Raw genomic sequence first — 21,833 nt, forward strand, 5'->3', positions numbered from 1 at the left:
GCCATATGGAGTTTAGGGGAGGGTCATGGGACATGATGCATGTCAAGCTTTGAGCATGATCTCCAGAATACTGTGAGCATTCTGTGAATGTTACCTGCTGCCATTATTAGCTATTCTTCAAAATCCCCAGAGAGAAAATTAGCACTATATTATAGCCAATAAATGCTTTTTGTAGACACAATGTAGCAGCAGCAGCATGGGGCTCAATTCTAAATAGTTACCACACAAGTTAAATCTAGAACCGTTTCACAAATTGAGTGGCTCTTTGTGCTGTGCATCAATGGGCTAGACAGCCCCCATGGCCCTTCACTCTCTGAGATTCTGTAAGTCCCTGCAGCAGGATCCCACGGTGCTGTGTGAAGACAGACCCCCATCAGACAGTCTGCACTCCTGCTTGCTCTCCCTCCAGGCCCAGAAACCTAGCAACAGCTGAGCAGGAAAGAGAGATTCAGCTTGAAGTTTGTACTCATGAAATATTTACTATTACTTCCCCTCTGTGGCATACTTTCTTCAACTAAAATGAGTTTTCTCCACCTATATTCTTTCTAAAATATGTTTATTCTGTTACAAAACAGCAAAAAGATCAATCTGTATAGCTGAGTTACCTGAATACTTTATTGCTTTGGTTTGAGGTTTGTTTGGGGGGTTCTGTTTTGGTCAGGATCCAGGGCAAAAATAAATTATGCTCAAGCTGAGTCACAAAGGTGTGGGCAGGATGTGGAGAAGCCAGCAATGGAATGTGGTCTCCAGGCTAGCATCCTTGGAGCCACTGCGACCCCTGGGCCTAAAGGATCAAGATGAGGAAGTGAGGGTCCCTATGAGCCAAGGGCCACCTTGTGGCTGTTTTCTTCATAGGAAGATGAACAGACACAGAATAGTCAACATGGGGGTGCGAGGAATAAGAGAGTGAGGAGATCAGTGAATATGTGCTCCAACCTCACCCTCCTCTTCCTGTCTGATCTGCTCTTGGTACTTCCATTGGGCAAACCCACCTGGAAAACAAAGGTTCTGGAACTCTGCATACTGTGCACACTAGAAAGCTGCACAGATAGGGCACCACAGCAGCTGGAGAAAGCTGGTGAGCACATTGGGAGGTAAAAAAGGAAGATAGGACGTCCAATACATCAAGTACTTCATTAATGAATGTGAAAGTCACTCAGCTTGTCTGACTCTTTGTGACCCCATGGACTGTAGCTTGCCAGGCTTCTCTATCCATGAAATTCTCCAGGCAAGAATATTGGAGTGGGTTGCCATTTCCTTCTCCAGGGATCTTCCCAATCCAGGGATCAAACCTAGGTGTTCTGCACTGCAGAAGGATTCTTTACCACTTGAGCCACCAGGGAAACCCAAGTACTTCATTATTTTGAATCAAAAGGAAACTCATAAGCAGAAATTCAAATAGAGAAATGAAGAGAGTAAAAATAAAAGTCCTTCTCTGAACACCAATTCTACTCCCCAAGGATACAGCTTCATGTGGCTCCATCCAAAGAAACAAACAAAATCAATCTTATTTCAACTTGAGCACATGCTGAAATCTCCCCTTTTAACACCAAATCATTATAAGCATTTTTTAAAAGGTACATACATGTTTACAAGAAATTAATAAATACATTGGGATTTGTGAAAAACAGAATAAGGACTTTTGGTGAACAAGAAATTGTCCAGAAGGACCAGATTCCTGGAAAAGAAAGCACAGGGAAGCCACAGCTGTAAGCCACAGCCCTGTCAGGAAAATGCAGAGGTTGCAGAGGAAGGTGTCAACCCCAGAATTGAGCACTGCAGAAGGTACTTTTCATCAGCAACCCTGGTGCCATGAGATCCAAAAACAAAATCTAAAAATTCTTTAGGAAAATAATATCTAGCCAAACTATGAATTTGTGAAAGAAGAAAAACCAACTAAAAGCTGTTAGCTTAAGCCTTTATTAACCCATCTCAACAGGCTCAAGATGGCTGTTCTGCTAGAGAGCAGATAGCCTAAAGAATTCACATATTAGATTGATGAAGGTCAGTCAGAGTTCCACTATTTGTAGAGCTATTGTCAGTACAATTCTGAGAATTGTTTGATGTTCTGATTCTCAGGAGGTATGGGAACTTAGGTTGCTGCATTAGTCATGCGACAGGATTCAGAGACTGTATTTAATAAGACCTATCTAACACTCAAGACATCACCAAAAAACTGTTAGAACTAATAAACAAATTCAGTAAAGCTGCAGTAATTCTGCAGAGTACAAAATTAACATATAAAAGTCATTCTGTGTTTCTATATACTGAAAACTAATTAGCTGAAAATGAAATAAAGAAAAAGAATCCTATTGACAATAGTGTCAAAAACAATTAATAGGAATCAATTTAACCAAGTGAGTGAAAATCTGAACACTGAAAACCATAAGGCATTGGTGGAAAAAAATTGAAGAAGAGACAAATGGGGGAAGATTCTGTGTTCATGGACTGGAATAATTATTAAAATGTCCATACTACCCAAAGTGATCTACACATTCTATGCAATCTCTATCAAAATTCCAATGGCATTTTTCACAGAAATAGGAAAACAATCCTGAAACGTGTATGGAACCACAAAAGACCCCAAATATCCAAAGAAATCTGGAGAAAGAAGGAAAAAATTGAAGGCATTACATTTCCTGTTTTCCAACTATATTACAAAACTAAAGTATATCAAAACAACATGATGCTGGCACAAAAAAGATTTAGAGACCAAAGGAACAGAATCAGGAGCCCAGAAATAAATCCACACACACAGTCAACTAGTATTTGACAAGGAAGCCAAGGATACTCAATGGGGAAAGGATAGTCTTTTCAATAAATAGTGCTGGGAAAACTGGATATTCACATGCCAAAAAAAAAAAAAATGAAATTGGACAACTATCTTACTCCTCTCACAAAAAGTAACTTGCAACGGATTAAATACTCAAATGCAAGACCTTCAACCACAAAACCTGTAGAAGAAAAAACAGGGAAAATCTCCTTGATGTTGGTCTTGGCAACAATATTTTGGGATATTATACCAAAATCACAAACAACAAAGCAAAAATCAACAACTGGGATTACATCAAACTAAAATTTCTGTGCAGCAAAAGAAACAATCAACAAAATGAAAAGGTAGCCTGTGAAATGGAAGTAAATATTTTCAAATTATGTATCTTATAAGGAGTTAGTATCTAAAATAGATAAAGAATTCATACAACTCAATAACAAAAACAAACAAAAAACAAACAAGCTGATTTAAAAATAGGCAGAGGACCTGAATGGATATTTTTCTGCACGGATAATACAAATGGTCAACAGGTATATGAAAAGATGCTTAACATTGCTAATCATCAGTGAAATGCAAATCAAAACCACAATGAGATATCATCTCATACCTGTTAGAATGGCTATCATCAAAAAGACAAGAAGTAACAAGTGTTGGTGAGGACATAGAGAATAGGGACCCCTTGTTAAGTTGTCGATAAGATAGTTGTTGGGCAAAAAGTATGGGAAGAAATTAAAAGCTCAAGAGAGAAATTAACTCCAAACTGACAGCTCCTCAAAAAAGTGGGAATGTAGCCTTGGGCTAAGATGGAGGAGGAATAGGACGGGGAGACCACTTTCTCCCCCACCGATTCATCAAAAGATCATCTGAATGTTGAGCAACTTTCACAAACCAACTTCTGAACCCTGGCGGAGGACATCAGGCACCCAGAAAGGCAGCCCATTCTCTTCAAAAAGAGGTAGGACGAAATATAAAAGACAAAAAGAAAGACAAAGGAGTTAGGGATGGAGACCTGTCCTAGGGAGGGAGTCGTGAAGGAGAAGTTTCCAAACACCAGTAAACCCTCTCACCAGCGGACCTGTGGGAGTTTTGGAATCTCATAGGGCAACATAACCAGGAGGGAAAAACAAAAACACAGAATACACGTCTAACCACAACTCCCTGCAGAGAAGTAGCCCAAATGCTCACGTCCACTGTCAGCGAGCAGGGACTGAACAGGGAGGCGCAGGTTGCATGCTTAGGGTAAGAACCAGGCCTGAATGCCCTGCAGACAATCTGTGGGAGCTAACGTGAGATAGCAACCTAAACTGTATGATAGCCAGAGAGAGAAAAAAACAAAAAAAGACAGAGAGAGCAGTTTCCTGAGAAAAGCTCTAACCTAAGGCACAGCCTGGTCTGCTCACAGAACAAAGGATTGAGGGAATACCAAAGGAGAGCTAGCCGGCTGCTGACTGGCCCATCTCCCCTCCAGAGGCGGAGAAGCAGGCAGGCGACAGCCAGAGCCAGAAGTCAAGGGGCAATCTCTGCCCCAGAGACGGCATCCTCCACCAAACTGTGAGCAGGCTCGCAGTTGGTAACCAACTCTTCCAGGGATCCTGGACAGTTGACATCTGCCAGGAGGATCACAGCCAGAGATCAGCTCCCCAGAGGAGACACACAGCACACCTGAGACGGCACTCTTGTGGTGCAATCCAGGAAACTGAGTGTCTGGGACAGGAGAGGTGATTAAGACACAGCCCACCTGGGAGAGTGTGCTCACTAAGCACCTGGACGCCCAAGCTGTTCCAGCCTGGGAAGGGCACAAAATCCAGGGCCCACATTGGACATTTCCCCTGCACAGCAACCTGGAACCTGAGCAGTGTAAACTTGGAAAGCATACATGCCATGAGAGGGTACAAACGCAGTGTGGCCCAGACACTGCGAGCACTCCCCACACACGCCAGTGATATTTGTTTGCAGTGTTCCTCTCTCCTCACATCACAACTGAAAAATTCAGTTCAGTCGCTCAGTCGTATCCAGCTCTTTGTGACCCCATGAACCACAGCACCCCAGGCCTCCCTGTCCATCACCAACTCCTGGAGTCCACACAAAACCATGTCCATTGAGTCAGTGATGCCATCCAACCATCTCATGCTCTATCGTCTCCTTCTCCTCCTGCCCTCAACATTTCCCAGCATCAGGGTCTTTTCAAATGAGTCAGCTCTTCACATCAGGTGGCCAAAGTATTGGAGTTTCAGCTTCAACATCAGTCCTTCCAATGAACACCCAAGACTGATCTTGCAGTCCAAGGGACTCTCAAGAGTCTTCTGCAACACCACAGTTCAAAACCATCAATTCTTCGGTGCTAAACTCTCCTTATGGTCCAACTCTCACATCCATACACGACTACTGGAAAAACGATAGCCTTGACTAGATGGACCTTTGTTGGCAAAGTAATGTCTCTGCTTTTTAATATGCTATCTAGGTTGGTCATAACTTTCCTTCCAAGGACTAAGCGTCTTTTAATTTCATGGCTGCAATCACCATCTGCAGTGATTTTGGAGCACCCAAAAATACAGTCAACCACTGTTTCCCCATCTATTTGCCGTGAAGTGATGGGACCAGATGCCATGATCTTAGTTTTCTCAATATTGAGCTTTAAGCCAACTTTTTCACTCTCTTCCTTCACTTTCATCAAAGGCTCTTTAGTTCTTCCTCACTTTCTGCCATAAGGGTGGTGTCATCTACATATCTGAGGTTATTGATATTTCTCCTGGCAATCTTGATTCCAGCTTGTGCTTCCTCCAGCCCAGCGTTTCTCATGATGTACACTGTATATAAGTTAAATAAGCAGGGTGACAATATACAGCCTTGACATACTCCTTTTCCTATTTGGAACCAGTCTGTTGTTCCATGTCCAGTTCTAACTGTTGCTTCCTGACGTGCATGCAGGATTCTCAAGAGGCAGGTCAGGTGGTCTGGTATTCCCATCTCTTTCAGAATTTTCCACAGTTTATTGTGATCTACACAGTCAAAGGTTTTGGCATAGTCAATAAAGCAGAAATAGATGTTTTTCCTGGAACTCTCTTGCTTTTTTGATGATGCAGTGGCAATCTGATTTCTGGTTCCTCTGCCTTTTCTAAAACCAGCTTGAACATCTGAAAGTTCACAGTTCACGTATTGCTGAAGCCTGGCTTGGAGAATTTTGAGCATTACTTTACTAGTGTGTGAGATGAGTGCAATTGTGCGATAGTTTGAGCATTCTTTGGCATTGCCTTTCTTTGGGATTGGAATGAAAACTGACCTTTTCCAGTCCTGTGGCCACTGCCGAGTTTTCCAAATTTGCTGGCATATTGAGTGCAGCACTTTCACAGCATCATCTTTCAAGATTTGAAATAGCTCAACTGGAATTCTATCACCCCCACTAGCTTTGTTCGTAGTGATGTTTCCTAAGGCCCACTTGACTTCACACTCCAAGATGCCTAGCTCTAGATGAGTGATCACACCATCGTGATTATCTGGGTCATGAAGATCTTTTTTGTACAGTTCTTCTGTGTATTCTTGCCACCTCTTCTTAATATCTTCTGTTTCTGTTAGGTCCATACCATTTCTGTCCTTTATCGAGCCCATCTTTGCATGAAATGTTCCCTTGGTATCTCTAATTTTCTTGAAGAGATCTCTAGTCTTTCCCATTCTATTGTTTTCCTCTATTTCTTTGCATTAATCGCTGAGGAAGACTTTCTTATCTCTCCTTGCTATTCTTTGGAACTCTGCATTCAAATGGGTATAGCTTTCCTTTTCTTCTTTGCTTTTTGCTTCCCTTCTTTTCACAGCTATTTGTAAGGCAACCTCAGACAGCCATTTTCCTTTTTTGCATTTCTTTTTCTTGGGGATGGTCTTGATCCCTGTCTCCTGTACAATGTCACAAACCTCCATCCATATTTCATCAGACACTCTATCAGATCTAGTCCCTTAAATCTATTTGTCACTTCTACTGTATAATCATAAGGGATTTGATTTAAGTCATACCTGAATGGTCTAGTGGTTTTCTGCACTTTCTTCAGTTTCAGTCTGAATTTGGCAACAAGGAGTTCATGATCTGAGCCATAGTCAGCTCCCAGTCTTGTTTTTGCTGACTGTATAGAGCTTCTCCATCTTTGGCTGCAATGAATATAATCAATCTGATTTCGGTGTTGACCATCTGGTGATGTCCATGTGTAGAGTCTTCTCTTGTGTGGTTGGAAGAGGGTGTTTGCTATGACCAGTGCATTGTCTTGGCAGAACTCTATTAGCCCTTGCCCTGCTTCATTCTGTACTCCAAGGCCAAATTTGCCTGTTATTCCAGGTGTTTCTCGACTTCCCACTTTTGCATTCCAGTCCCCTATAATGAAAAGGACATCCTTTTGGAGTGTTAGGTCTAGAAGGTCTTGTAGGTCTTCACAGAACTGTTCAGCTTCAGTTTCTTCAGCATTACTGGTCGGGGCATAGACTTGGATTACCATGATATTGAATGGTTTGCCTTGGAAACGAACAGAGATCATTCTATCGGTTTTGAGACTGCATCCAAGTACTGCATTTCAGACTCTTTTGTTGACTATGATGGCTCCTCCATTTCTTCTAAGTGATTACTGCCCACAGTAGTAGATATAATGGTCATCTGAGTGAAATTCACCCATTCCAGTCCATCTTAGTTCATTGATTCTTAGAATGTCAACGTTCACTCTGGTTATCTCCTGTTTGACCACTTCAAATTTGCCTTGATTCATGGGCCTAACATTCCAGGTTCCTATGCAATATTGCTTTTTACAGCATTGAACCTTGTTTCTATCACCAGTCCCATCCACAACTGGGTGCAATTTTTCCTTGGCTCCATCCCTTCATTCTTTCTGTAGTTATTTTTCCACTGGTCTCCAGTAGCATATTGGGCACCTACCGACCTGGGGAGTTCATCTTTCAGTGTCCTATCTTTTTGCCTTTTCATACTGCTCATGGAGTTCTCAAGGCAAGAATACTGAAGTGGTTTGCCATTCCCTCTCCAGTGGACCACATTCTGTCGGATCCCTCCACCATGACCCATCCATCTTGGGTGGCCCCACACGGCATGGCTTAGTTTCATTGAGTTAGATAAGGCTGTGGTCCGTGTGATCAGATTGGCCGGTTGTCTGTGATTGTGGTTTCAGTCTGTCTGCCCTCTGATGCCCTCTCTCAGTGCCTACCATCTACTTGGGTTTCTCTTACCTTGGACGTGGGGTATCTCTTCATGGCTGCTCCAGCAAAGCGCCACCACCGCTCCTTACCTTGGACATGTGGTAGCTCCTCTCGGCCGCCACCCTTGATCTTGGACGTGGCATAGCTCCTCTCGGCTACCGCCTCTAACTTCGGACATGGAGTAGCTCCTCTCAGCTGTGCTTCTGTGCCGCCGTCACAGCCACCTTGCTTCTGCACCACCGTCACAGCCACAGTGCTTCTGCGCCACTGTCACAGCTGCCGCGCTTCACAACTGAACAAGTGAGCCTAAATAAATGACCACCTTTGCCCCCTTGTGTCCGGGCGGTACTTAGACACTGAAGAGACTTGCAAACAGAGAAAGCCAAAATAAACAAAGAAGAGGGAACCACTCTGGAACTGACAGGTGCAACAGATTAAAACCCTGTAGTTAGCATTGACTAAGCATTGGGAGGGGCCTATAGACCTTGAGAAGAAGTATAAGCTGGAACAAGGAACTATCTGAAATTGAACTGACCCCACATTGCCCTCAACAGGTCCAGAGAAATACCTAGATATATTTTACCATTACCATTTTTTTATTTTTTAAAATTTTTAAGTTCTTTATTAATCCTTAAATTACAACGCAAGAAAAAAGACCCTATTTTTAAAGTAAATTTCATATATATATTTTTTATAATTTTTGTGATTTTGTTTTTTTTTTAATATTGTATTTTTGAGAGTCTAAACTCTAGATTTTTAATCTTTGCTTTTTGGTATTTGTACCTTTAAGAATCTAATCATCAGGACCCATTTTTACTTAGGGGTGTGATTACTGGCTTGATTGCTCTCTCCCTTTTCTCCCTCAGGTCATCTCTATCTCCTCCCTCCCCCTTCTCTCCTCTACTTAGCTCTCTGCATCTCTCTGGATGTTCCAGGCTGTGGAGAACACTTAGGGAACTGATTACTTGTTAGATTGCTCTCTCCCCTTTTGATTGCCCCTGTTCTCTCCTTGTCACCTCTATCTCACTCCTCCCTCTTCGCTTCTCCATGTAACTCTGTGAACCTCTCTGAGTGTCCCTCACTATGGAGAATCTTTTCACCATTAACCTAGATATTTTATCATCTGTGCTGTATGGATGAAGAAGTCTTGAGGCTATTGTAAGAATAAGACTGAAAGCCAGAGGCAGGAGGCTTAAATCCAAAACTTGAGAACACCAGAAAACTCCTGACACCAGGGAACATTAATTGACAAGAGCTCATCCAAAAGCCTCCATACCTACAATGAAACCAAACTCCAACCAAGAGCCAACAAGTTCCAGAGGAAGACAGACCATGCTAATTCTCCAGCAATGCAGGAACATAGCCCTGAGCATTAAAATACAGGCTGCCCAAAATGACACCAAACCCATAGACATTTCAAAACTCACTACTGGACACTTCATTGCACTCCAGAGAGAAGAGATCCAGCTCCACCCACCAGAACACTAACACAAGCTTCCCTAACCAGGAAACCTTGACAAGCCACTCGTCCAACCCCACCCACAGGGAGGAACCTCCACAATAAAGAGGAACCACAAACTTCCATCATACCAAAAGGCCACCCCAAACACAGCAATCTAAACAAGATGAAAAGGCAGATAAATATTCAGAAGGTAAAGGAACATGATAAATGCCCACCAAACCAAACAAAAGAGGAGGAGATAGGGAGTCTACCTGAAAAAGTATTCAGAATAATGATAGTAAAGATGATCCAAAATCTTGAAAACAAAATGAAGTTACAGATAAATAGACTAGAGACAAGGATTGAGAAGAGGAAAGAAATGTTTAACAAGGACCTAGAAAAAATAAAAAAGAGTCAATCAATAATGCATAATGCAATAACTGAGGTCCCTCCTCTGAAGGGAACCAACAGTAGAATAACTGAGGCAGAAGATAGGATAAGTGAGGTGGAAGATAGAAGGGTGGAAATAAATGAAGCAGAGAGGAAAAAAGAAAAAAGAATTAAAAGAAACGAGGACAACCTCAGAGACCTCTAGGAAAATGTTAAACACCCCAACATTTGAATCATAGGAGTACCAGAAGACGACAAAAAGGAAGGCTATGAGAAAATACTTGAGGAGATAATAGTTGAAAACTTCCCTAAAATGCGGGAGGAAATAGCCACCCAAGTCCAAGAAACCCAGAGAGTCCCAAACAGGATAAACCCAAGGCAAAACACCCAAAGACACACATTAAACAAATTAACAAAGATCAAACACAACGACAAATATTAAAAGCAGTAAGAGAAAAGCAACAAATAACACACAAAGGGATTCCCATAAGGATAACAGCTGATCTTTCAATAGAAACTCTTCACGCCAGAAGGGAATGGCAGGACATACTTAAAGTGATGAAAGAGAAAAACCTACAACCCAGATTACAATACCCAGAAAGGATCTCATTCAAATATGAAGGAGAAATCAAAGCTTTACAGACAGGTAAAAGCTGTGAGAATTCAGCACCACCAAATCAGCTCTTCAACAAATGCTAAAGGATCTTCTCTAGACAGGAAACACATAAAAAGTTTATAAACTCGAACCCAAAGGATCAAAGTAAATGGCAATGGGATCATACTTATCAATAATTACCCTAAATGTAAATGGGTTGAATTCCCCAACCAAAAGACAAAGACTGGCTGAATGGATACAAAAACAAGACCCCTATATATGCTGTCTACAAGAGACCTCAAAACAAGGGACACATACAGACTGAAAGTGAAGGACTGGAAAAAGATATTTCATGCAAACAGAGACCAAAAGAAAGCGGGAGTAGCAGTACTAATATCAGATAAAATAGACTTTGAAAGAAAGGCCGTGAAAAGAGACAAAGAAGGACACTACATAATGATCAAAGAATCAATCCAAGAAGAAGATATAACAAGTATAAATATATATGCACCCAACATAGGGGCACCACAATATGTAAGGCAAATGCTAACAAGTATGAAAGGGGAAATTAACAGTAACACAATAATAGTGGGAGAATTTAATACTCCATTCACACCTATGGATAGATTAACTAAACAGAAAATTAACCAGGAAACACAAAATTTAAATGATACAATGAACCAGATAGACCTAATTGATATCTACAGGACATTTCAACACAAAAGAATGAATTTCAACTTTTTCTCAAGTGCACATGGAACATTCTCCAGGACAGATCACATTCTGAGCCATAAATCTAGCCTTGGTAAATTCAAAAAAATTGAAATCATTTCAAGCATCTTTTCTGATCACAATGCATTAAAATTAGATGTCAACTACAGGAGAAAAACTATTAAAAATTCCAACACATGGAGGCTGAACAACATGCTTCTGAATAACCAACAAATCAGAGAAGAAATCAAAAAAGAAACCAAAATATGCATAGAAATGAATGAAAATGAAAACATGACAACCCAAAACCTATGGGATTCAGTAAAAGCAGTGCTAAGGGGAAACTTCATAGCAATACAAGCTTACCTCAAGAAACCAGAGAAAAATAAAATAAAAAACCTAACTACACATAAAGCAACTAGAAAAAGAAGAAATTAAGAATCTCAGGGTTAGTAGAAGGAAAGAAATCATCAAAATTATGGCAGAAATAAATGAAAAAGAAACAAAGGAGACAATAGCAGAAATCAACAAAACTAAAAGCTAGTTCTTTGAGAAGTTAAATAAAATAGACAAACCATTAGCCAGATTCATCAAGAAAAAAAGGGAGAAGAAACAAACCAACCAAGTTAGAAATAAAAATGGAGAAATCACAACAGACAACACAGAAATACAAAGGATCATAAGAGACTACTATGAGCAACTGTATGACAATAAAATGGACAACTTGGAAAAAATGGACTAATTCTTAAAAAAATATAACGTTCCAAAACTGAACCAGGAAGAAATAGAAAATCTTAACAGACACATCACAAGCACAGAAATTGAAACTGTAATCAAAAGTCTTCCAACAAACAAAAGCCCAGGACCAGATGACTCCACAGGTGAATTCTACCAAAAATTTAGAGAAGAGCTAACACCACCTATACTACGCAAACTCTTCCAGAAAATTGCAGAGGAAGGTAAACTGCCAAACACATTCTCTGAGGCCACCATCGCCCTAATACCAAAGCCACACAAAGATGCCACAAAAACAGAAAACTACAGGCCAATATCACTGATGAACATAGATGCAAAAATCGTTAACAAAATTCAAGCAAACAGAATCCAACAACATATTAAAAAGATCATACATCATGACCAAGTGGGCTTTATCACAGGGCTGCAAGGATTCTTCAATATTTGCAAATCAATCAATGTGATACACCACATTAACAAATTGATAAAAACCATATGATTATCTCAATAGATGCAGAGAAAGCCTTTGACAAAATTCAACACCCATTTATGATAAAAAAAAAAAACTCTACAGAAAGCAGGCATAGAAGGAACACACCTCAACATAATAAAAGCCATATATGACAAACCCACAGCAAACATTATCCTCAATAGTAAAAAATTGAAAGCATTTCCCCTAAAGTCAGGAACAAGACAAGTGCGCCCACCCTCACCACTACTATTCAACAGTTTTGGAAGTTTCAGCCACAGCAATCACAGCAGAAAAAGAAATAAAAGGAATCCAGATTGGAAAAGAAGAAGTAAAACTCGCACTGTTTGCAGATGACGTGATCCTCTACATAGAAAACCCTAAAGACACAACCAGAAAACTGCTAGAGCTAATCAATGAATATAGTAAAGTTGCAGGATATAAAATTAATGCACAGAAATCCCTTACATTCCTATACACTAACAATGAGAAAACAGAAATTAAGGAAACAATTCCATTCACCATTGCAAGGAAAAGAATAAAACACTTAGGGATAATTCTACCTAAAGAAACAAAAGACCTACATATAGAAAAGTATAAAACATTGATGAAAGAAATCAAAGATGACACAAATAGATGGAGAGATATACCATGTCATGGATTTTAAGAATCAATAAGGTGAAAATGGGTATACTACCCAAAGCAATCAATAGATTCAATGCAATCCCTATCAAGCTACCAATGGTATTTTCCACAGAACTAGAACAAATAATTTCACAGTTTGTATGGAAATACAACAAACCTCGAATAGTCAAAGTAATCTTGAGAGAGAAGAATGGAACTGAAGGAATCCATCTACCTGACTTCAGACTATACCACAAAGCTACAGTCACCAAAACAGTATGGCCCTGTCACAAAGACAGAAATATAGATCAATGGAACAAAATAGAAAGCCCAGAGATAAATCCATACATCTATGGACACCCTATCTTTGACAAAGGAGGTAAGAATATACAATGGATAAAAGACAATCTCTTTAACAAGTGGTGCTGGGAAAACTGGTCAACCACCTGTAAAAGAATGAAACTAGAGCACTTTCAAACACCATACACAAAAAATAAACTCAAAATGGATTAAAGATCTAAATGTAAGACCAGAAACTATAAAACTCCTAGAGGAAAACATAGGCAAAACACTCTCTGACTTAAATCACAGCAGGATCCTCTATGACCCACCTTCCAGAGTAATGGAAATAAAACCAAAAATAAACAAATGGGACTTAATTCAACTTAAAAGCTTTTGCACAATGAAGGAAACTATATGCAAGGTGAAAAGACAGCCATCAAAATGGGAGAAAATAATAGCAAATGAAGCAACTGACAAAGAATTAATCCCAAAAATATACAAGCAGCTCACCCAGCTCAATTCCAGAAAAATAAAAAACCTAATCAAAAAATGGGCCAAAGAACTAAACAGACATTTCGCCAAAGAAGACACGCAGATGGCTAACGAACACATGAAAAGATGCTCAACATCACTCATTATCAGAGAAATGCAAATCAAAACCACAGTGAGGTACCATCTCATGCCAGTCAGAATGGCTGCTATCAAAAAGTCTACAAGCAATAAATGCTGGAGAGGTTGTGGAGAAAAGGGAAAACCCTCTTACACTGTTGGTGGAAATGCAAACTAGTACAGCCACTATGAAGAACCGTGTGGAGAGTCCTTAAAAAACTGGAAATAGAACTGCCATATGACCCAGCAATCCCACTGCTGGGCATACACACTGAGGAATCCAGACTTGAAAGAGACACGTGTACCCCAATGTTCACTGCAGCTCTGTTTACAACAGCTAGGACATGGAAGCAACCTAGATGTCCATCGGCAGAAAAATGGATAGGAAAGCTGTGGTTCAGTTCAATTCAGTCGCTCAGACTTTTTGCAACCCCATGAACCGCAGCACGCCAGAACTCCCTGGCCATCACCAACTCCCGGAGCCTACCCAAACTCGTGTCCATTTAGTCGGTGATGCCATCCAACCATCTAATCTTATGTCGTTCCCTTCTCCTGCTGCCCTCAATCTTTCCCAGCATCAGGATCTTTTCAAATAAGTCAGATCCTCGCATCAGGTGGCCAAAGTATTGGAGTTTCAGCTTCAACATCAATCCTTCCAATGAACACCCAGGACTGATCTCTTTTAGGATGGACTGGTTGGATCTCCTTGCAGTCCAAGGGACTCTCAAGAGTCTTCTCTAACACCACAGTTCAAGAGCATCAATTCTGTGGCTCTCAGCTTTCTTTATATGCCAACTCTTACATCCATACATGACTACAGGAAAAACCATAGCCTTGACTAGACAGACTTTGTTGACAAAGTAATGTCTCTGCTTTTTAATATGCTGTCTAGGTTGGTCATAACTTTCCTTCCAAGGAGTAAGTGTCTTTTAATTTCATGGCTGCAATCACCATCTGCAGTGATTTTGGAGCCCCCCAATATATAGTCAACCACTGTTTCCCCATCTATTTGCCATGAAGTGATGGGACCGGATGCCATGATCTTAGTTTTCTGAATGTTGAGCTTTAAGCCAATCTTTTCACTCTCCTCTATCACTTTCATCAAGAGGCTCCTTAGTTCTTCTTCACTGCCATAAGGGTGGTGTCGTCTGCATATCTGAGGTTATTGATATTTCTCCTGGCAATCTTGATTCCAGCTTGTGCATCTTCCAGCCCAGCATTTCCCATGATGTACTCTGCATATAAGTTAAATAAGAAGGGTGACAATATATGTCAAGGAGCCTTGACATACTCCTTTTCCTATTTGGAACCAGTCTGTTGTTCCATGTCCAGTTCTAACTATTGCTTCCTGACCTGCATACAGGATTCTCAAGAGACAGGTCAGGTGGTCTGGTATTCCCATCTCTTTCAGAATTTTCCACAGTTTATTGTGATCCACACAGTCAAAGGTATTGGCATAGTCAATAAAGCAGAAATAGATGTTTTTCTGGCACTCTCTTGCTTTTTCGATGATCCAGCGGATATTGGCAATTTGATCTCTGGTTCCTCTGCCTTTTCTAAATCCAGCTTGAACATATGGAAGTTCACGGTTCACATATTGCTGAAGCCTGGCTTGAAGAATTTTGAGCATTACTTTACTAGCGTGTGAGATGCGTGCGATTGTGCGGTAGTTTGAGCATTCTTTGGCATTGCCTTTCTTTGGGATTGGAATGAAAACTGACCTTTTCCAGTTCTGTGGCCACTGCTGAGTTTTCCAAATTTGCTGGCATATTGAGTGCAGCACTTTCATAGCATCATCTTTTAGGATTTGAAATAGCTCAACTGGAATTCCATCACCTCCACTGGCTTTGTTCATAGAGATGCTTTCTAAGACCCACTTGACTTCACATTCCAGGATAAGAAAGCTGTGGTCCATATACACAATGGACTATTACTCAGCTATTAAAAAGAATTAATTTGAATCAGTTCTAATGAGGTGGTTGAAACTGGAGCCTATTATACAGATGAATTAAGTTAGAAAGACAAATATCAATAAAGTAATATTAATGCATATATATGGAATTTAGAAAGATGGTAATGATGACCCTATATGTGAGACCCAAACGAGACACAGACATAAAGGACAGACTTTTGGACTATGTGGGAGAAGGCAAGGGTGGGATGATTTGAGACAACAGCATTGAAACATGTGTATTACTATATGTGAAATAGATCACACACCCAGGTTCGATGGATGAGACAGGGTGCTCAGGGCTGGTACACTGGGATGACCTTGAGGGATGGGATGGGGAGGGAGGTGGGATGGGGGTTCAGCATGGGGAACACATGTACACCCATGACTGATTCATGTCAGTGTATGGCAAAAACCACTACAATATTCTAAAGTAATTAGCCTCCAATTAAAATAAATTATTTAATTTTTTAAAAAGTGGGAATGTGCTTCAATAGAGGACACTTTCAGCAGATATTAGCTTTACTCAGTTCCCTAAACTTTGTGTGTGTTCACTTCAAATCTTTAAAGTATTTACCTATGCACTCTTCTTCCTCAAAGCTAGTTTATGCATGTGTAACAGAACTATTTTCTAAAATGAGTCAAAATATGGAGACAATTTCTAATCTTTACTTCATTGAGTCATTATTTGGCATAAGGAAATATTTAAGGGACCTAAAAACTTCCTCTATTGCTATTTCATATAATAGTATTCTTTTTTAATACACATTAATGGGCTCTTCTAAATTGGTAACAAGTCTATTGGTAAATACATCAGTCTGCATTTGTAGCCTTTTTAAAATCCTGATTTAATTATGTTAGGCAGCAAAAATGTATTCTATAATTCCACAGAAACACATTTGGTTTTTTTAAAATTCCATTGTAATGGCTTCCTTGATACCCATTTTTTGTGACTCCATCCCGTAATGACGGGGGTTGGGTTTCTTTTGTACCAGTTCAGAAAAGTAAAAATCATGTTACATTACCCTGAGATAACAGGTCAGAAAGATTGGTTCATTCACTTGTCCATTCATTCATCACATGTCAATTGTTTTTTAGCTGTAAAACACTGCGATAAGTAAATTAGTGACACTGAAATCAAAGCACTTACGGGAGGATGAGCTATGCACAAATAATTAAACTCTAGTGATTGCCTTAAAAGAGATACAGATAATGTTTGACTTGCCATGTAACGGCAGATGCCATTTCCCTCTGGCTTCTTGGTAAACTCTTGTACAGAAAAGAGTGCTGGCTCTTAGAAGGTGCTCATACTTGAGGAAAGGGGGGAAAAATGAATGAATAAATAAATGAATAAATAAAAAAGAGGTGGTATTTAGGTTTTAATGATCGAGAATGTGGTTATTGGAAGATAAAGAAGGTAAGTTTCAAGAACCAGGGTCATCCTTATGAATCTTATTTTGAATACTCTGAGTTCTTTTTCTAGCTGAGCAATAAGTGCCTCAGCATGGGCCCAAGCCTCTTTTTCATACTGTCCTGTCACAACTGCTTGAGAAATGATCCATGAACAAATATAGTCCTAGAAACTGGGAAATTTTTTGAATTATGGTTCATCAATCAAATGAAAGCTTTCCTTTCCAAAGGAATCACCTTGAGGTTAATGGACTTAGTTCCACAATGTTGAGATTATTCAACATACCTTAGAACTCTGGAAACTGCCTCCAGAATCTGCAACAGCTCTTTATAAACATTCACAATTGTTACATTTTATCCTTTTTTCCCATTCTTAAGTAATTTTTTAAACCGTTTTATTTTGTACTGGGGTATAGCTGATAAGAAAATGGTGATAGTTTCAGGTGAACAATGAGGTGACTCAGTCATACATTTACACATATCCATTCCCCCCCAAACTCCCCTCCCACCCAGACTGCCATATAACATTGAGCAGAGTTCCCTGTGCTATACAGTAGGTACTTGTTGTAAATCCATTTTAAATATAGCAGTGTGTACATGTCCATCCCAAACTCCCTAACTATCTCTTCCCCCTATACTCCCCCTGACTCAGCAACCATAAACATTTTTATCCTTCTAGAGCAGCTTTGACATTTGGGAGTTCTGATATTTCCTTCACTTTCAGGTCAGTCCAGCAATATTATTATTGAGTATCTAAAAGAGATACCAAAATCAGCTCCCCAGGATATTTGCTTTATAAAGTGAAAAGGAGACTGGTTTAGATGGTTACATTACCATTTTATTTAAACAAATCCTCAACTACCCATTATAATGCAGTGGCATATTTTTTCAGCAACAGAACATTGATTTTTACTTTAATAATAATTTGATTTTTAATTTTTAAATTTTATTAACATAAGAATACCACAAAAGATTTATCCTGTTAAAAACTTTTAAGGGACTTTCCTGGTGGTCCAGTGGTCAAGACTCTGTGCTTCCAATGCAGACAGCCTGGGTTTGATCCCTGGTCAGGGAACTAGATCCCACAGGCCACAACTAATAGTTCGCATGCCACAACTAGCAGATCCTGCATGCTGCAATGAAGATCAAAGATTCTGAGTGCTGCAACTAAGACCTGGCACAGCCAAATAAATAAATATTTTTTAAAGAAACTTTTAAGTGTACAATACAATATTGTTAACTATAGGAAGGATGTCATAAGAAGATTTCTAGAGCTTATATACCTTGCTAAGTGAAAATTCATACACATTGATTAGTAACTCTTCATTTCTCCCTCCCTCTAACCCCTGGCAACCACCATTCCACCCTTTGCTTCTACAAATTTGACTACTTTAGATCCTCATAGAAGTGAAATCATGCAATGTTTGTCTTTCTTGACTGGCTTATTTCACTTAGTAAATGTCCTCAAGGTTCATCTGTAGAATTTCCTCCTTTTGGAAGGCTTCCCACGTGGCACTAGTGGTAAAGAATCTGCCTGCTAAGTGACGTGGGTTCAGTCCCTGGGCTGGCAAGATCCCCTGGAGGAGGGCATGGCAGCTCACTCCAGTATTCTTGCCTGGAGAATCCCCTGGAGGAGGGCATGGCAGCTCACCCCAGTATTCTTGCCTGGAGAATCCCATGGACAGGGGAGTCTGGTGGGCTTCAGTCCATGGGGTCGCATAGAGTCAGACACGACTAAAGGAAGTTCTTTGTGTGTACCTTACATTTTCTTTATCCATTCATTTATCTGTGGACTTTTAAGTTGTTTCGAGATCCTTAGCTATCATGCTAATCTCTTCAAGATTCTGATTTTAATTCTCTTGGATAAATACCTAGAAGTGGGAATGCTGAATCACATGGTAATTCTTTTTAATTGTTTTTTTGGGGGGGGGAATCTCTATGCTTTTTTTATATAGAGGCTGCAAAAAAAAAAAATAATTTGCAAATTTTTCCCATCATCAGTGTACAAGGATTTGTAGGCGCATATTTTCTAAATGCTCAGTGGAACTGTTGTTGAACCCAGGTTCATGTGCCCAGTGCTCAGTGAGGCCAAACAAACTGAAATGTCGAGTTTGGAGCAGGTTTACAGCAAAGGCCAAGAGAGGAGTACAGGAGCTCAGCTCAAAAGGCCCAAACTCTCCAACAGTCTTCAGGGAAGAGTTTTTAAAGGAAAATTTTGGGAGAGGGATACATGACTTTCATATAACTGGTAAGTGGTGAGGTAATAGGGTGGTGTTCCAGCCAATCATCAGCTTTCTGGTTCTGACCTGTCTGGGGGTCTGTGCTTGTGCTCAGCCTGAAGGAACCATTCTCCACATGGGTGCTGGTGCCTCAGTTCTTACGGATGAACTCAAAGATACATCAGATTGCTCTGTATAGCCCTTGAGGAGGAACTAGGACTCTATCACTGCACTACTGTTTTTTTAAAATATATTTATTTATTTATATTTTGACTGTGTCAGGTTTTAGTTGCAGCAAGTGGGATGCAGGTTTCCAGTTAGGCATCGAGCCCTGGGTCCCCTGCATTGGGAGCATGAAGTCTTAGCCACTGGACCACCAGGGAAGTCCCTGACCTACTGTTTCATTACTGCTTTTCCCTTGTTTCTTCATTTCCTCACTTCCCTAATTAGCAACTGCGAATCTGCCCTTTGGAACTCCAGGAAGGTGCAGGAGGCTGAAGCCTTTTTCTTACAAACAAGAAACAGGGAACACAGACAGGCTTTTGTATCCAGAAGCCTATCCTGCATAGAACCGTTGTATCCTACACTCCCCAGTCTTGAAGGGGAACAGGTACGGGACAAGAAAGAGAATAGTTTTGGACAGAGAGGTAATGATAAACTCGGCAGAAGATCTTAGCTTTACGAGGACCCAGTTTCGGAACTGAAATACGAAGCATACACAGCAACTTCTGAGCTGCCGGCAATTCAATAAGGGCTTGAAAAATATCAGAATAAAAACTTCAAAGTCTTAGATTATCATTTTTGAAGAGTTTTTTCATAGCAAACAAGTACATCAGGAGAAGTAGAGCTTTTTATCAACAAAAAGTATGAAGGTGCCTTTTGAACTTTCATGTTTTTGCAACAGCCTTGCAGAAACTTGAAAGAGTGGATACACATCTCCAACATAATACCCACCAGGAACATATGCCATGGAAAAAACAAAGGAACATCCTATTTTTTTTAAAGTGTAAGATGGTAAGGTATCTTATCTATGCTCTTAGATGGTTAGATACTTTCCCTTGAATCATCATCATGATGGATTATTAATGCGGCGTCTTCAGTGTCATACATTAGCAGAGATATGCCAACATCTTTCCCTTAATGTCCATGAGAGACTATATTTTATAAATACCAACTTTCTATGTTAACTATTTTGTTCATTATTTAGTAATAAACTAAGATACTCTGTCCTCTCTACAGGTGACCCAGAAAATAAAATAATCCTGTGAATTCCTTCAAATACTGGTAGTTTTATTTAAAGACTTTCAGAAATTTCCATTAACCAATAATAGCAGAAATAATATCAAAAAGTCCTTGTTGTTTATTTTTAAATGTGTCTATCTCGTTTTTCTTTTCACTCGGCACCTCACATTGTCAAGATTTTCCTCAAGATTAAAGAAATGATGTATGAGAGAATCTCCTTTCATTCTTCCAAAATCTTACAAGAAATTCTTACGAGTTTGTAGACATAATTATCTTGGTTTCTAGAGGAGAAACTAATGTAGACAAATTTCCAGGTGTTTGTCCAAATATTTTAGAAACTAGAGAAAATAAGGAAAATACTCTTTCAAATAACAAATCATTTGTGTAATATATGATACACATTACCACTCATTTTTTTTAAACTAGAATAATTTCCCTGTGTGATTTATATTATAAATTATTAGGCCAACTGAAGTGATCTATTTTAGTGGTTCTCAAAAAAGACTGGACATTGGTGGTCCATGATGCATGATATTCATAAAACGTGTGACCTAATCCCAAATTGAGGACTGCAAATCAGAACATTCTGAAGATTATGAACAGTTCTCAATACACTACCCTCAAAAACTCATTCTCATCAAAAACTACAATGAGGTATTGCCTCACACCAGTGAGAATGGCCTTCACCAAAAAGTCTACAAATAATAAACACTGGAGAGAGTATGGAGAAAAGGGAATCCTACTATACTGTCAGCGGGAATGTAAATGTTGGTGCAGCCACTCTGGAAAACGATATAGAGATTCCTTAAAACACAAAATAGAGTTACCATATGACCCAGAAATCCCACTCCTAGGCATACTCCAGAAAAGACAGAAACTCTAATTCGAAAAGGTATGTGCACCCCGTGGAGCACCTAGCTTCAAGACTGAAGAAAAAGCTCAGAGAGAGCAACAGACACATCAATGGATGAGGGGCATCTTACCTGTCTGAAGCAAGGTCCTGGAGCGACACCCCTCTGTGTGCAGCGGGCGCAGGAGGAAATGGCGGCAGTCTCCACTCCTTGGGGCAGGGGAAGAGGAGATTACCAGTTACAAGGGAATTGACATCAGGTGAGTTAATTAGTTACCAGGGAAACCAGTAGAGGCCACGCCCCTCACCCCCTCCTTGATAAGAACAATCTCCAGCTGGGATCTGGGG

The 21,833-nt window shown here is 40.0% G+C and overlaps 1 protein-coding gene across 4 annotated transcripts in view; it reads right to left on the reverse strand.

The window, feature by feature from the left end:
• Window positions 1-21,833, reverse strand: part of LOC145522701 (uncharacterized) — a 514,463-nt gene that overhangs the window by 417,772 nt on the left and 74,858 nt on the right. For 3 of the 4 annotated variants that reach the window (XR_014066129.1, XR_014066131.1, XM_081531624.1), the window contains one exon: window positions 21,619-21,695. Coding sequence is in view for 1 of the 4 variants with exons in the window: in XM_081531624.1 (XP_081387750.1) it covers window positions 21,619-21,695 (77 nt within the window). In the remaining 3 variants the exon portion in view is untranslated. Of the gene's footprint in view, window positions 1-20,662; window positions 20,974-21,618; window positions 21,696-21,833 lie in introns of those variants that run through there. The other variant, XR_014066128.1, reaches the window with a different exon arrangement.

This window comes from Giraffa tippelskirchi, chromosome 10 (assembly GCF_054371585.1).
Source record: "Giraffa tippelskirchi isolate mGirTip1 chromosome 10, T2T-mGirTip1v1.2.pri, whole genome shotgun sequence".
NCBI classification, from domain to species: domain Eukaryota; kingdom Metazoa; phylum Chordata; class Mammalia; order Artiodactyla; family Giraffidae; genus Giraffa; species Giraffa tippelskirchi.